At 52.5% G+C, this 16,197-nt stretch overlaps 1 protein-coding gene across 3 annotated transcripts in view; it reads left to right on the top strand.

The window, feature by feature from the left end:
- The window catches only part of PLXNA2 (plexin A2), a 145,216-nt gene that overhangs the window by 121,435 nt on the left and 7,584 nt on the right, over window positions 1–16,197 (top strand). For all 3 annotated transcript variants that reach the window (XR_004244347.1, XM_032132796.1, XM_032132798.1), the window contains exons 22-30: window positions 1,829–2,097; window positions 5,650–5,716; window positions 6,331–6,477; window positions 6,848–7,007; window positions 7,119–7,222; window positions 11,398–11,497; window positions 13,577–13,767; window positions 14,156–14,325; window positions 15,977–16,189. Coding sequence is in view for 2 of the 3 variants with exons in the window: in XM_032132796.1 (XP_031988687.1) it covers window positions 1,829–2,097; window positions 5,650–5,716; window positions 6,331–6,477; window positions 6,848–7,007; window positions 7,119–7,222; window positions 11,398–11,497; window positions 13,577–13,767; window positions 14,156–14,325; window positions 15,977–16,189 (1,421 nt within the window). In the remaining variant the exon portion in view is untranslated. The remainder of the gene's footprint in view (window positions 1–1,828; window positions 2,098–5,649; window positions 5,717–6,330; window positions 6,478–6,847; window positions 7,008–7,118; window positions 7,223–11,397; window positions 11,498–13,576; window positions 13,768–14,155; window positions 14,326–15,976; window positions 16,190–16,197) is intronic.

Below are 16,197 nucleotides of genomic sequence, written 5' to 3'. Positions count from 1 at the left end.
GCAGAGCAGGGCAGAGATGTTATGGTGTGCTCTAAAGTCCTCCTAAGCCGCCTCGAGGTGCAGGGGATGGCTGAGTGCCCGGAGCATCCTGCCCGGAGCATCCCGCTGCTGTTCCCTCGCGTGTCCACAGGAGGGCAAGGGGAATGCCCAGGCTCTCCAGCCTCCGAGCAAGTGCTTCCATCTCCCTGGTTTTCCCACTAAGATGTGTAAAAATAAAGAAAAGATTTTCCCTGGGGATACGGAGGAATTGGGAACGTGCAAGGCTCCAGCGGGGCACCTGGCAGATGGGCCCTGCTCACCTGGGAGAGGGCCAAAAAAAGGATGGGGTTCACAAACATCATCTCACACCTGGGATGGAGCTGCCTTCCTTCCCACGGGATGGGGCTGTGATCCTCACGCTGGGATGAGGCTGCCGTCCTCCGTGTGGGATGTCCACAGGCTCAGCTCAGCTTTTCAGAGACTGGGATTGCCCCAGTATACCCTGAAATCCTGTTTCCTCCACACAGAGCAGGGTTGGATGCAGGAGGGAGGAGTCCTGGTTGCTCCAGGGCTGGATTCCTTTTCCAGGCAGGCACTTCCCAGCATTAAAGCGTTAATTTGGGTTCCTTTCCTCGGCCACCAGCACCGAGCAGTCTCTGTGGCGTTGCTAAAACAGAAGCAGCCTCTCCCAGCCCATTCCTGCTCCGAGTTTTCCAGCTCCATGCATTATGTTTGCTGTTGGAGTTGCCAAAGAAGCTGATGCTCCCACAAACAAATATGAATGCTTTTTGTTTTACTCATGAAAAACAGAATTGCAGAAGTGATAAATGTGTTGCCAATTACACAGTTGCTTAATTATGTAACGTTAGTAAAACCAATACATAACTCTCCAAGATGTTTGGTAAAGAGTTGCTTCGTGCAGTTCATCATTTTCACTCGTAATGAATTACTTGAATCCGCAACTGGCTGAAAGCCTCAATTAATTTTTTACACTTGGCCCATAATAAAGCAATAGTCTAAATTAGTGTTTAATTTACTTACAAGAGTGCCACTTTTTTGTGCAGAACAAGCAGAACTGGGTGTCATTTCTGGGGCCATTAGGCTCAAAGCTGCTGCTTTATGGCGTGCACAGAGCGCAGCTCCCAGCCAGGATTCGGGGGAGCTGTGGAGGGGGAGGTTTGCTCAGCATGGACCAGAAACCACATGCAGGGATGTTGAGACCCTGAGGGATGGGCGCTGAGGCCCTGAGGGATGGGTGCTGGCCTGTGCAGCCAGGGTTAAACCATCCTGTGCACACTTCTGGTGCCCCCAGCGTGAGAGGGACATGGAACTGCTGGAGCAAGTCCAGAGGAGGCCAGGAAGTCACTCAGGGGATTGGAACAGGCTGGGAGAGTTGGGAATGTTCAGCCTGGAGAAGAAAAGGTTGTGCGGAGACCACCCAGCACCTTCCAGGATCTGAAGGGGTGGCAAGAGAGCTGGAGTTGGGACTGTTCATCAGGAACTGCAGGGACAGGACAGGGAGGAATGGATTCAGACTGACAGAGGGCAGGGATGGATGGGATATTGGGAAGGAATCCTTCCCTGCGAGGGTGGGCAGGGCCTGGCACAGGGTGCCCAGAGCAGCTGTGGCTGCCCCTGGATCCCTGGCAGTGTCCAAGGCCAGGCTGGAGCACCCTGGGATGGTGGAAGGTGTCCCTGCCCATGGCAGGGGGTGGAATGAGATGGTCTTTAAGGTCCCCTCCCACCCAAACCATTCCATGCTCCTGTGACTCCCCCAGTGCTGGCAGCGCTGCCCTCCCGTCCCTTGTCCCCCAGTGCCGTGGCCGATGGCCGTGCTCTCCTCCTGCAGGTCCAAGGCAACGGGCAGCAGAGCGTGGAGAAGGCCCTGAAGCTCTTTGCGCAGCTGATCAACAACAAGGTGTTCCTGCTGACCTTCATCCGCACGCTGGAGCTGCAGCGCAGCTTCTCCATGCGGGACCGCGGCAACGTGGCCTCGCTCATCATGACGGGGCTGCAGGGCAAGCTGGAGTACGCCACCGACGTCCTCAAACAGCTGCTCTCTGACCTCATCGAGAAGAACCTGGAGAACAAGAACCACCCCAAGCTGCTCCTGCGCAGGTGAGGCCGGGGACAGGGAGGGGATGGATCCCACGGGCCGGCACGGCCACGCTGGTGGGGCAGTCAGGAGGGATTTCTCCATGGAGAGGGTTGGAAGGGGCTGCCCAGGGAGGTGGTGGAGTCTCTGGATGGCCTGGTCTGGTCTGGTTGACAAGGTGGGGATCGGTCACAGGTTGGACTCGATGCTCTCAGAGGTTTTCTCCAACCTAAATAATTCCAGGATTCTGTGATCTGAGGGCTCTGTGGGTGGTGGCGTTGGAAGGGAATCACTGCTCTCCGTGGAGGATTCCCATCCATTTCCTCACCTGTCTCCAGCACGAGGGGTTAGCCCTGCTCTGGGAGCTCACAGATGTCTGGACAGGGTCTCAGACTGGATCCTTGGGCTCTGCTTGGCCAAAGAGCAGCATTTCTGTGCCACAGCTGGGCCAGGAGCTCAAGGATGGATTGAGCAACTCACCCAAGATAGAGCTGGGAAGTGGCGGCAAGAAAATAGGGAAAAAATGTGCATGAATGTGGGGCAGAACAGCGGGCACAAGGGAAAGTCTCCCTGTGTTCTCCACATCCTCGGGGGTCCTGCAGAGCCTGGCCTTGGCCAGTGCTGCCCCTCGGCTGTGCTGGCATCACACTGGAGAGAAGGGAGGGTTTCACAGCTCCAGAAAAATTTCAGGGGTCCCTCCAGCCACAATGAATATACTTGACAGGAAATTGCTTTAAATCTGGCTGTGTTTGCGGAGGCAATAACTCATCTCGGCAAAGGAAGCGGCCTTAATTTCCCCCGTGGTTTGACGAGTCGCTGGGAAGGCGTCTGCTGCCTCAGCCATCAATAATGACTTTTCCTGGTGCTCCAGAAAACACAGGGATGGTGATAAGAGCTGTGCCCCCTCCTCCCTGCAGCAGCCAGCAAGGAGTCGGGGCCGTGGGCTCTCTGTCCTGCACCGGGATTTACCCACTGCACAGGGAATTTGGATCTTCCCAGGAATGGGGCATCTACCCCCCCTCTGGGCAACTTGGGCCTGTGTTTCACCACCCGTATAAAAATTCCTGCTTTATCTCTAGTCTGAATCTACTCCCTTTTAGTTTAAAACCTTTATTCCTTGTCCTGTTACTCCAGGTCCTATTAGGCCTTGGGCTGAGCCCTGGCCCAACCCTGTGCCCGGCTGTCAGTGCCCAAACCAGCCCAGCCTGGAACTCCTCACTCTGACTTAATAAGGAGTGATCAGCCATGAAGTGAAACACTATTTTTTAGAATGTTTTGAGCTCTCTGGTGGCAGCAGTTGATAACTGACAGTCAGTTCTTTCCCTCTTTCTTCCTTGCTTTCCCCTCTCTCTTTCTTCCACGACTGCCCCTCGCGGGAGACAGCAAGAAAGTTGACGTTAAATCAAACAGCTGCTCTGGTTGTTGGCAACTGCAGTTTGGAGACCTACATAGAGCAGGGAGAGTTAATAAAATACATATTTATTTTTTGGGTTCTCTCAGCTCATTTTGTTTAGGTTTGTTTTCTTGCCGTGCCTCAGGAAGCTAGCGGAGCAGCCAAGGCTGGGCTCCTTTGAAAAATCATCTCTGGATCGTGCCGTGCCCTCCTTCTGTGGTCAGCATGAGAAGGCTTTGCTCCACGCCTGGGGATTCTCTTGTGCCCTGGTGATCTCCAGGAGCTTACTTTTTATTTTTGGAGCAGATCTTTAACAGCATCCAGAGGCCGGCGATGGCACAGAGTGGTGCTGGTAGGGGCAGCTGAGAACCCGGCAGCAGATTTGGGGGCTCAGCAGAGCCCTCCATGTGTAGGAGGAAGGCCAGGCCCTGGGCTGCCAGGCAGTTTCCCATTTGCAAGGCAGAGGAGGGCAGGGAAGCTCCAGGCAGCCAGGGAGGCTGAGAGCAGCCCCTCTCCCAGGCAGCACAGGACAGTGGTGGTGAACCCAACAGTGACTCCATTGCTGGCTGTCCCCAGGACTGGGGCACTGCAAATACCTCGTTGTCAGGCCATGCTGGGAGGAGATTCAGTGCTGGGAGCTCAGGAGAAGTGGGATTTGACAGGGATGCTCCGAGGTGTTTCTTTGCTGCTCCGTTCAGCTGATCTGGTATTGCTGGTACAGAAATAAAAGGGAAGAGCCAGGCCTGGAGTATCCCATCCCATTCACCCCTGAAAAATGCCCCGACTTCTCTGTTACTCCACGCTTCAGTGCTTTTTGTAGAGCTGGTGTCAGGCCATGAGCAGCCCACAGGGACAGGACACAGCACTGCTTCACTGGGAGGGCTAATTGTGAGACTTGCTAATTCTTCATTTAATATTCTATTAACAAAGTAGTTTATTAAATTAATATCCCCCCTGAAGTCCTGAATGTATCGTTTTCTGAGCTTGTCACCCATTCTGTGGTTTGTGTCACTGCCTCTCCATTTTCCAGGGCTGTTTGGAAGGGTGCTGGTGCTTCTCCTCTTTAATTGGGTGCCTGAAATATTTCAAACAGGAGAACGACACGTGTGTCAATTTGTAGGATGAATTTTTAGGCAGTTAATCAATTTAGGCTTAAATTCTTTGGGGATCTGCAGACATTTTCACAAATTCCTGGCAGATGTTGCCATCCTAGGAGATGATGGATGATGTGACCCCAGCTCTGTTGGCCGACTGGTGTCAGTTTTTGTTTGTTGAAATCTCTGGCTCCTGTTTATTCTTGATCTGCTTGGCTTTGGAATCGAGCCCTGTGCTTCTTCAGTGTGTGCTTGTAATTCCAGGCGCTCGGAATGCTGTGGGGATTCATAGCAAGAGGCAGTCCCTCATTTAAGGGGAAAAATGGGGAAAATGGGTCTGAAGTGGGATGTGGTGGTCTCCAGGCCAGGGAAGAGGTGACCTGGTTCGTGGTGAGGGCAGAGGGGACAGTCCCCAGAGGAAAGGATGCAGGGAATTGGATTCATCCCTCTTTGCTTGCTGGAATTTGGACCGGATCCTGGTGTTCGTGAGGGGAAGGCTGGTGGTGCTGAGCCAGGCAGGGGCATGGTCACAGCTGGCCAGGGGCACAGTCACAGCTGGCCAGAGTCGTGGTCAAGTTGGCCAGGCTGCAGCACAGCAGCTCTTCCCTGCACGGGGCTGGAGCTCCAATGTGAGACACCCCGCGACCACCAGAGCCATCCCATCCCAGGAAAAGGGGCTGTGGAGCTTTAAGGAAAGCCTCTGGGTCCTGCAGAGGCAGCATTAAAAACTATCATTAGGAGCCATTGTATTTAAATTAGAGATAATCTCGGGCACAATGTGGGGAGAGGACACTGGGTGGGACTGGGGAGAAAGCTGCAATTTCCCTGCCATTGTCACTCGGCTGTCCCTGATTGCCAGGAACCGCTGTAAATCCCAGTGATTTACTGAGCCAGGCTGTAATTTGCTCCACGTGCGGGGAGCTGAGTGTCACCAGGCTCGCTGTCACCAGCCCCACCGGGGGCTGGCAGCTGGCAGCGCTGCAGGCACGGGGACAGCGCTGGCCTCATCCTGCTGCCCCGGGGCGCTGTGCCAGGTGCGGCTCTGGAGCCCGGCTCTGTGTGTGATGTGTGCCCTCTGCCTTCCCCAGGACCGAGTCTGTGGCGGAGAAGATGCTGACGAACTGGTTTGCCTTCCTGCTCCACAGATTCCTCAAGGTGAGGAGAGATGGAGCGGGGTCCCCGCTGCTGCTTTGCTGTCTGACCCTGCAGCCATGGCCGGGGTGCATCTGGGGGTGAAGCTCTTCCATCAGGCTCCAAAAGATGGAGTAGGGAGGAAGGAGAGGTGGAAATTTGCTCTGGGGCTGCTGCTCCATGCTCACAGCCTTCCCGAAGCCTCAGGTCTCCCGGAGTAATTCCCAAGTAAAGGAGGTTCTGTTACATCTCTTCAGTACTTAAGGGAAATTCTCACATCTTCATGCCTTGGCTTCCATAGTTTTTAACTTAATTTGTGGCTTTGGAAGCCCCACCGAATTTCCTCCATGGGAGTGAACAGTGAGATCGAGATCTCGAATTCCATTTTTTTACAGCCATATAGATTCAGGAGGGATTTACCCTGCCAAAGACCACACAGCCACGGAGCAGTGGAGCTCGTGGGTTTGGCTGTGCTCTCCAGGAGCTGCTGGGGGCCAGCCCTGGGTTGCAATGTGCTAAGGATTGAGACAGGGGGGCTGAGCCTGTGCTGGGAGGAATCCTGTGCCAAACGGGGCTGGGAGCCCTGGAGGAGAGGCACCTTCCCCCTGTGTCAGCTCTGGTGTCCTCCTCTCGTGCAGGAATGTGCTGGAGAGCCGCTGTTCATGCTCTACTGTGCCATCAAGCAGCAGATGGAGAAGGGCCCCATCGATGCCATCACGGGCGAGGCGCGGTACTCCCTGAGCGAGGACAAACTCATCCGGCAGCAGATCGAGTACAAGACCCTGGTGAGTGGCGCTGCCGGGGGATCCTGCTGTCCCTCAGCTGTGCTGGCCCTTGGAGCAGGGAGCAGGGCGCTGCCTGAGGTGTGAGTGTTGCTGGGCAATAAGGACCCGTGTCCCAGCCAGGTGTGTCCCCAGTTTGCAGGTTTGGGAATGCAGGTCTGAGGGGAAGCTTTTATCTCACTGTGCACTGGGCGTTGCCCTCCTGCAGCAAATGAAAATGGACATCCAGGACTCCTCCCTCAGCCATGATTCTATCGATATTTTAGATGCAATAGCAGTGATGCATTTAGGGCTGCAGTGGGGTTTTATATGGGAAAGGTTTGTTGTGAGACGTGGTTACGCTTTAGAGCGTGGTGTGGTTCTTTTCTTGCAGATCCTAAACTGCGTGAACCCAGACAACGAGAACAGCCCAGAGATCCCTGTGAAGGTGCTGAACTGTGACACCATCACCCAAGTCAAGGAGAAGATCCTGGATGCCGTGTACAAAAACGTCCCCTATTCCCAAAGACCGAGAGCTGTTGACATGGATTTGGGTAGGAGCTTCCCTGCCTGATGGGAGGGGGTGACCAGAGGGGCTGGTGGGCGATTCCTGGTGGGACTTGCAGCGCTCGGCCCCCTCTGACCGCGGATTCCCCTCTCCCCAGAGTGGCGGCAGGGCCGGATCGCTCGGGTGGTGCTGCAGGATGAAGACATCACCACCAAGATCGAGGGGGACTGGAAGCGCCTGAACACCCTGGTGCACTATCAGGTGAGGGAGCAGCCCCACTGACAGCTCCCAGAAAGCTGCCAGCAGGGAAGAGGAGAACAGCAGGAAGTGAATTCCCAAGTGTCTCGTCTGCCCAGACAGACAGGGAGGTCACGTTCGTGTGATAAACCAGAAGGGTTCCATGTGCTTTAGCATTAGGGGGGAAAGCAACCTTGACACGGAGCTCAAAGGAAGCAGCAGAGTTGAAAATTGGCTGAATTAAACCTGCCAGCCGTGGGAGAGAGGCAGAGGGAGCCGTGCAGGGGCTGAGCTGACACTGCTGGGGATGAGGGGCCTGGGAAGGGGAGCAGGGGGGCCTCAGAACTTTGTCTGGGGGTCTGGGACAGCCTGGAGTACAAAAGGAGAGGCATAAAGTCATGGGAAAGTGAAGCCAGGCAGTGAAGGTGCTCAGACAGGATGGGTGAGGAGGCCTGAGAAATTCTTGCCACCTTCAGCTCCTGGATGGGGCAGAGCTGTTGGGAAGGGCTCCTTACAGTGTGGGAGAGGGGAAGAGAGGTGAGGAGCGGGCTGAGGGAGGTTTGGTTGCAGGGAATCAAATCTTTCCCTCCCAGCCTGTCTGCAGCACAGGATAACTGCATTAATTGGGACCCGTAACCTACTCCTGTCCATCACCACCTCCCCAGAAGTGTTTAGTATTTAATCTGGCATCTTTCCCTGTTTATCCAGCATCTCCAGTCCATCAGCCTGACTCACGCTGGGGGACTTGAATGGGAGCCAGTATTGACAGGAGCCCTGCAATCAGGGAGCGAGGCAGGAGAGGGGCATCAATATGCACCGTGCATGTTAAACAGCACCTCCAGGGTCAACTTTTCCAAGCAGCCCCCAGGATTTAAACACAGATTGCCGTAAAATGTCAGAGGAGTTGTGCAGATTAATTCCATTGTTCCTAAAAATCTGTTTTACCTGACAGTTGCAAGGGATTAACCAACATGCAGGGAAGCAGCGCGACTTTATTACGCCTTGATCTTTAAAAGTCATCGTGAGGAAGTCACAAGTGAAAGCTGTGCTTGTCTGACGTGCGCTGGATGCTGGGGGAGGGAGCACTTTCATTCCAGTGCCTGTGGGAAAACCTGAGCCAAAAGCTTCCCCTTAAAATAAACAAAGTCCTCGCAGCACTCAAGATGCTGCAGCTCTTGCTGCCATTTGAATGTCAGGTTTGCTCTGGAAGAAAGGAGAAGTTGGCAGCCAAGCATCCAGCCAGGTAGTGACACGTGTCTGCCTGCTCTGGCCCGAGCTCTGCACAGCCCAACGGATTAAAGAGAAGCCAAATTCTTCTCACTGCAGCAGAAATCTTGTCAAGGCGAGGCTTTTGCCAAAATCTAATAGCAATATACATTATTTTAATTTTTTTTTTTTTTTTAATTTTTTTTATTCTTACCAGTTTGGGGTTTTTTTCTGTTGGAGTAAATGTTTTTCTTAGGTATCAAAAATACAGATGCTCCAGAGCTACACAGTTAAACAAATACCTGGGTAAAGGCCCAGCTTAAAGAGGGTATAAAATCACTGGAGTTCCAAGTGCTGCTGTCTCACCATTTAACAGGAGTGTGACACGTGAACCAGGTGTGGTTCGAGCCATTAAAATAAATGTGGGTTTCCAGAGGAGTAGTGAAGACGATTTCTAAATTTCTAGGGAAGAAATTGAAGCTGCTTTGTAAAGCTCTGCCCATCTTTTATTGAGATCTGCCTTGTCTTTGTTTTGCTCTGAAGGCAGAGAGATCCCTGGGTTTGCAGATGGTGCTGGGAGATGCTCAGCCCAGGTTCCCATCCCGGGGCTCCAGGTGTGTCCCTTGGACAGGTGCTGCACCTGGGATTCTGCAGGAGGGGGCAGAACCCTGCTGCTCCTCAATTCCCTGCTCCTGACTCCCGGGATCCATTCCCCACAGCCCCATTCCTGCACCTCCAGGGCTCCAAACCATCTCCTCCTCCTCACTGTGCCCTGAGAGTGGGTATTTAATTCCAAGGGTTTCCCAGCTCCACACCTGGATGCTGGGTTTTGACACGGCTGCTTTTGTTTTCTGCATTAGAATCACAAAAATACAGTAAGAGATCAAACGCATTTTTCATGGGAAGCCTCCACGTACAAAACCCAAATTGGAATTAAAGAGAAATATTCACCTTTCTAATAGTTTTGAACCACTTTATAAAATTATAGAGAGCACTGTGCACCTCCTGCTTATTTCTTCATTTATAAAAATAGATGCCTAGCTTAAATAAGTGTAATTCTTTGTTAAATTCTCTGGTGCTTTTATACGTGGCAAGGACTTGTATTACATTTGTGTCATATCCTTTTGGTTTCATGCCTATTAAGCTCCATGGGAGAGCCTTACCCCATGTGGTTTCACTCAGGAAAAATGAAACACCGAATTTAATATCGAATGATTTACAGTGGCTCACGCAGGGTTAACTCAGAGGCAGCAGAGCATGAATACCTGTCAGCCCCTTCCAGTCTGGGGAGGCCAGGAGACCAGGAAACTGCTTTAAATGAAAAACTAGAAGGAGAAAGGGAAGGTTTGGGTGGAAAATGAGGCTTAGGCGCTGAGGGTGGTGTGGATGTGGAGCTGGAATCCTCATCGCGCCCTCGCTGCCCCACACCAACACAGCACCATGGCCTGCGCTCCCGTCTCCCCCTCCCCAGGTTTTATTTTCCCTGTCTTTAAGGTGTTTTGTGCGCCGTGTTTCCAGCTTGTAGAATAATCAGAATATTTATAAAGCTGTAAAGCAGCCAGGCAGCTCGGAGTGTGTCCCGGGGGTGCTCTGGGAGCGTGGCAGCGCGAGGGGGGAGCGAGCGCCTGCTCCGTCTGAGGCCGATCTGCAGCTGCTGGGGCTGAGCTGACAGCAGCCATTCCACCCGAAATTTAGAGAGTGTGAGTGCTCTTCTGTGTGTGTGGAATTTTTAGTGCCTCTCCCCCAGTTAAGCACAGCCCTGGTGGAAATGGATCCGGCACGGGAGCACCCTGGGCTCGGGTTTCTCCCTGGTGAAATGGAGCTGAAGTGGCAGCTAATAACAGCCTAAGGAAATAATATCAGCGCTGATCACTTCTTCCACTGACTTAATAAATTGGATGAAGTGAGGCAAGAGCAGCAAAGGAAATAATGGAGGTGTTTGGGGTGTTTTGCTTAGAAAAATCTCACTTTTGCGCCGTGAAACACAAGTAACTATTATTTCCACTATCACCAGCAGTAATAACAACTCGATTTTCCATGAAACCTTTCATCTGAATGCAGCCCAGGGCCTTGGAGGCAGTGCAGGTCGCTGTGTGCAGCTCACCTTGTGCTGCAGATGTTGTACAAATCCCTGGAGCTGCTGGGGGAGAAAAAACCTCCGTTCATAGGGTCAGTGCTGAGTCCATCACAAGATTTCTGGCAAATAACGCAGGGTTTAGCCCCAAAAAGCAATTCCTGCAGCAGAAAGAGCCATTTCTTTTGTGCTGAGCCTCTAAAAAGTGTCTGCTGGGCCCTGGCAAGATGTGGTGACTCTCTGCTCCCTCGCTGTGCTGCACCACAGGTCACAAGTTCAAAATTAAAAGCCACTCAGGCCCATTCCCTGGAAACCTGCAGATCCTTAATTAAGGGGAATAAGTTAGAAAACTTCCAGTGACTACCAGATTTATAGGGAGGATAAAATTAAACATGGCTACTAAAATCTGCTGTAACAAAACCTTGTTAGCGCTAATGTTCATTTATAGTTTGACTTCCCAGTGTTTAATTCCTTCTCTGGAGCAGTAAAGGGATAACAATTAAATACCCTGAAAGATGGCTTTATGACTCGCTCTGCCATAAATCAAACTTTTAAAGTTCGTAAAAATTGCTAAAATAAAAAATGGTTTAATAGGAATGTTTTATGGCCCATAACGTTATTACAGCCCTTTTATTCCCTCTGCATTGTTACTTTAATTGGATCACAACAATTCTTGAGATTCTCATTTTTATTGGGTAAGGCATAATCTTAAATCAGAACGACCAAAAGCATCTTCACCACGTCTTTTGATTTATCCCTCATTTCCTTCAGGCTCTTGCTGTAGCCTGACCCAGCACAGGGCTCAGCCAGGCTGGGAGCGTGTCCTGGACTCCTCTCCCCAGGATCTGCGGGATCAGCAGCTGGAGATCACAGTGTGCACAGGGAATCCCACTGACCTTCTCCTGCTCTGCCTCCCCAGGTGTCAGACCGCTCCGTGGTGGCTCTGGTTCCCAAGCAAACCTCCTCCTACAACATTCCTGCCTCTGCCAGCATCTCCCGGACATCAATTAGCAGATACGGTGAGAAATGGGATGGGGAGGGATGGCTCATGGACCAAAACTGCAATTTAGGTGGGGAAAAAGCAGCAGCTTGCCCCAAAGAACCACCCAAAATGAATGCAAATCAACAGAGAAACGTCCTTGGCTGCTGGTTTGGTTTGCAAAGGCTTTTCCAGCTATGAGAACAGCAAAAGGACCAGAGGAGGTGAGAGGAGGGAAAAGGAAGTGCCAAGCACAAGAGCAGCCTTTGGGAATGTGGGTCCTGGGAAGGTTCCAAGGGCTCAGAGGGGATGGGTGATGCAGGAAAGGATCTTTGAGCCCCTTGGCCCTGAGCAGGGCTGCACCACAGAAAAACCTGATTCCTTCTCCTGTTTCCTCTCCACGTGCAGGAGCCTGAGCTCTGAGCTAATGGGTCACAAATGGGGAAGGGCAATCTTAGCACAGAGTGCAGGGATGTGCACACCTGGGAATTCCTGATTTGCATAATAGCAGGGCTCAGCACATTCCAGAGGGTCCCTGAAGATGCTGCAGCCTGAGAAAATGAGCCTGCGAGGTGCCAGGTGCACGCTCGGAACACTAAATCCACAATAATTGTAATAATAGACTTCCATAAAAGGCAGCAGTGGCAAAATCTCTCGAGTGCTGATCTTTCATTATCGTTCATTTCACAGAGTGTTTTACCAGCAAAAAGTCTCCTGACAAACCCATCTCCTCCTCTTGTTTATAGCTCCCAAAATAATGTTGGTTTTTAGTTCGAGCAAGGGTTCTGAGGAGCCAAAAGCAGGGGAGTCTTGAGGTAAAAACCAGGAGGAAAGGCATTTCTCCCTGCCAGGTGTAGGCCCACAAGTGTCCAACACATCCCGTAGCCACATTTCCATAGGTGATGGAAAAACCAAGGCTGGGTCTCACAGCCTGAGCCCTCAGTGCTCATTGATCTCTGTCAGCTGGAAAAGCTTTTGCAAAGCACCAATATGAGCGATCATTGCTCATGTTAAGATTAATATTTCTAATTGTGCCAGCAGAATTTAAATTAGATACTTATTTACTTCCCCAGCTATATATCAGTACAGAGATATGTTTAAAAATAGAATTACTGGATGCTTCCTGATCTGTCCCCCTGTCTGTCTCCTTAATTATATCAGTTGGAGCACTCATTTATCTAAGCCTTAATCAGGGATGAAAATCCAGCTACTTTGGTAATGAGTTGAGTATTTCCCTCAGCTGATTTACGATCGATCCCTGCACTCTTGACGAGGAGGGTGAGCAGTGAATTGAAGGCTAAACTTGAGAAAACACACGAGAATCCCAGAGAACAAAGAAATGTAGCGAGAGGAAAAACCCAGCAAGGCACAGTTGGGCTCCTCAGCCTCGTCTCTCGTCCTGGAGATGCTGGGCATGGGATCCAGGGAGGGACTTCTTTGGGAAGTGAAATATATAAATAAATGTTTCACATCCCTCCATGGCTTCTGAGCAATTAAGGGGAAGTTGTCTGGTGCCCTTTGAGCTCCCCTTTCCCTGCAGGGACAGCAGGAGGCTGGGCCTGCTCCGTCCAGGGGTGGCACAGGCTGCAGGACTGGCCTCAGGCTCTGCTGTTGATGCTCAGCTTGAGTCCTCACTGCTCTCCTGAAAGCCTCAAGGACAAGCTCAGCAGTTTCTCCTGTCCTTTGTGCTGGCTGTGCTGGGCAGCTCCTCATTATTTACAAAACCCTGGAATCAGGACGCTGCTGCTGCAGGAGTTGGTGCCCGGGTTAATGCGTGTGAGCTGTGACTCGGGGAGGATTTTCGCGTGGATCTCTATGAGGAGTTCACACCAGGAAAGGATGTGAATGGGGCAGGAAAGTCCATGTCTGGGAGAAAAAACAGCTCAATTCTGAGGTTTTTTGTGGAGTGGAGACCAACACAAATCTTCTGCAAGTGCCGAATTTTGATGGTGCGGAGCAAGAACATGTGCGGAACAAAACCACGGGGGTTTTCCATTTCATTTCCGCATTAAAAAGCCCCGTGCAAGTGGTTTGGGCGTTATCAGACATGGTGGGGGCACTGAGGGAAGTGCAGAAGGGTTTTGCTCCGAGCCTGACCAGCCTCTCTGCCCTGGCCCAGACTCCACGTTCCGCTACACCGGGAGCCCCGACAGCCTCCGCTCCCGCGCCCCCATGATCACCCCCGACCTGGAGAGCGGCGTCAAGGTCTGGCACCTGGTCAAGAACCACGACCACGGCGACCAGAAGGAAGGAGACCGGGGCAGCAAGATGGTGTCGGAGATCTACCTGACCAGGCTCTTGGCTACAAAGGTAACTGAGCTAAATTCACTTGGGAGAAGCGCAGTGAGGCTCATCCAGGGCTGCCATGCAGCCCCTGGTGATGCTCAGCTCCCAGGCTGGCTGTCCCTGCTGGGTTTTCCTGGGGTTGGAGGGGTTCTGAAGTCCAGATTTCCTCACACTCGGGTGATATTTGTCAATGTTCATTTAGCTCCTCTGTATCTTCTGGCTCTGGGAATCTCCTTTTTGTTGATTGAAGCCTATCAGGCCTCACGCAGAAATTCTCAAACCCCCGGTGAAACAGAGCCTTTTCAAAGAGAACTTCAGTTCCCCCCACCCTGGGCAGAGGCGAACAAATAAACAAAATAAAATTACATTAAAAAAATGTTCAAAGTTGTCTAATTTGCAATGCTCCCGTCAGGGCACGCTGCAGAAGTTCGTGGACGACCTGTTCGAGACGCTGTTCAGCACCGTGCACCGCGGCAGCGCCCTGCCCCTCGCCATCAAGTACATGTTCGACTTCCTGGACGAGCAGGCGGACAAGCACGGCATCCACGACACCGACGTCCGGCACACCTGGAAGAGCAACTGGTAAAGGGGGACAGGGAGGCCAATAGGAGTGTTCAGCCACTGTGGGGAAAAAACCACATGGGAGTTGTTTTGGGAAGGGCTGGGAACAGCCAAGCCCCAGAGCGGGAGATGGACACTGTGCTGCCCCAGGGTGTGTGGCAGTGGGGTTTGAGCCTGGGCTGGGCTGCCAGTGTGGTGTTCATAGGATCATAAAATCATAAAATGTCCTCATTTGGAAGGGAAGGGGAATAGCCTGGCTACCTCTGAGTCCTCTGCCCAGGTGGGAGCTGGACACTGGCCTAATTTACACAGCTGGACTTTGGAAAGAGCCGGTCTGTGAGTGGGAAGCAGGGCTCCAGTGCCTGCCCTGTGCTGCCTGCACAGCCCTGCTGTGCCACAAATGCCAGCATTGGCTGGGAGGGGAGAGCTCAGCACCTTTCCCATCACTTTGGAAAGCACCTGGAGCGTTTGGGCATCAGCAGGAGGTGGCACAGGGACAAGGAGCCAGCTTTGCGTGCCCCAGCATGGGCTACAGCTGGGTCCAGCCTCTCCAAATAGTAGGAGCACTCACATCTCTGCCTCTGCTGCTATTTTAGGATTAAAACCTCCATGGGTTGGAAATTTACCTCTGCAAGAAAGGAAAAAAAAAGCACAACAAATGGTTGCTCCCTAAAGACCTTGTATTTTCCCCTGAGTCCCTCGTGGTTTAAAAGGCCTTTAATCATCATGGCTGCAAAAGCTGGTTCCCTGCTAAGGCAGTGGGAAGCTCAAAACAATTCATTTAAAGCCTTAGAAGAAGGAGTTATTGGGATAAAAACTGTAGAATCACAAGAAATTACGAGAAAAAAGAAAGCAATAACCATCAGGGTTTGGTCTGTGAGAGCCACCAGACCCTACCAGGCCTGGGCCTTCCTTCTCCCCACCTCAGCTGAGCTGCAGCATTCCCACAAAGGGAATTTCGGTGGGGACATGGGAGGAGGCTGCCCCTGGAGCAGGTCACAGCAAATGGAAGTTTGGAAGAGAGAGCTGGGGTGGCTGGGGCTGGGGCTGAGCTGCTCTCCTGCAGCACTGCAAGAGTTAAGGCTGCAGCCTTCAGCGAGCTGGAGAGACAGAGAGAGCTGCGACTTGAAAGGTAATAGAAAGCAGCAGCTGCTTTTTTGATCCTGCTATACAGCTGGAGAAAAAAAGGAATAATAATTCCCCTTTGATTGCAAAGGCCCCGGGATTTGGGGACAAAGCCTGTGATTCCTGCAGGTGACGGAGCGCGGAGCCGCCGGGCAGCGCTGATTAGCGCCGGGGCTGCCCCCGGCTCACCCTGCCCTGCAGCCCTGCTCTGACCAGCTCCTCCTAATGGGCTCCTCCTGCAGATGCTCCCCCAGTACCCCCAAACTGCCCAGCTCTGCCCTGGCACAGCCAGCCTGCCCCTCATCTCCTCCACTGCTCCGTGTGGGATCCGAGCCCAGAGCGGCTCCCCAGCGTGGCAGGATCCACCACCAGCCATCTGAGCAGCACTGGGCTAACTGGTGCTTGATGGCCTTGGCCCAGCTCCTGTTTAAATTCTTCTCTTACTCCTCCCACCATTCGTGTTCTGCCTGGGAGCACCATCTCCAGCAGGTGCCCTTTCCTCGCCTTTGTCTTCTCATTTCATTTCGTTTCTTGCTTTCCCTCCCAGCCTCCCCCTCCGCTTCTGGGTGAACGTGATCAAAAACCCACAGTTCGTGTTCGACATCCACAAGGGCAGCATCACGGATGCCTGCCTCTCCGTGGTGGCTCAGACCTTCATGGATTCCTGCTCCACCTCGGAGCACCGCCTGGGCAAGGACTCCCCCTCCAACAAGCTGCTGTACGCCAAGGACATCCCCAGCTACAAGAGCTGGGTGGAAAGGTGAGGGC

This window comes from Corvus moneduloides, chromosome 24 (genome assembly GCF_009650955.1).
Source record: "Corvus moneduloides isolate bCorMon1 chromosome 24, bCorMon1.pri, whole genome shotgun sequence".
NCBI classification, from domain to species: domain Eukaryota; kingdom Metazoa; phylum Chordata; class Aves; order Passeriformes; family Corvidae; genus Corvus; species Corvus moneduloides.
This window is presented reverse-complemented; position numbering and strand designations above follow the sequence as displayed.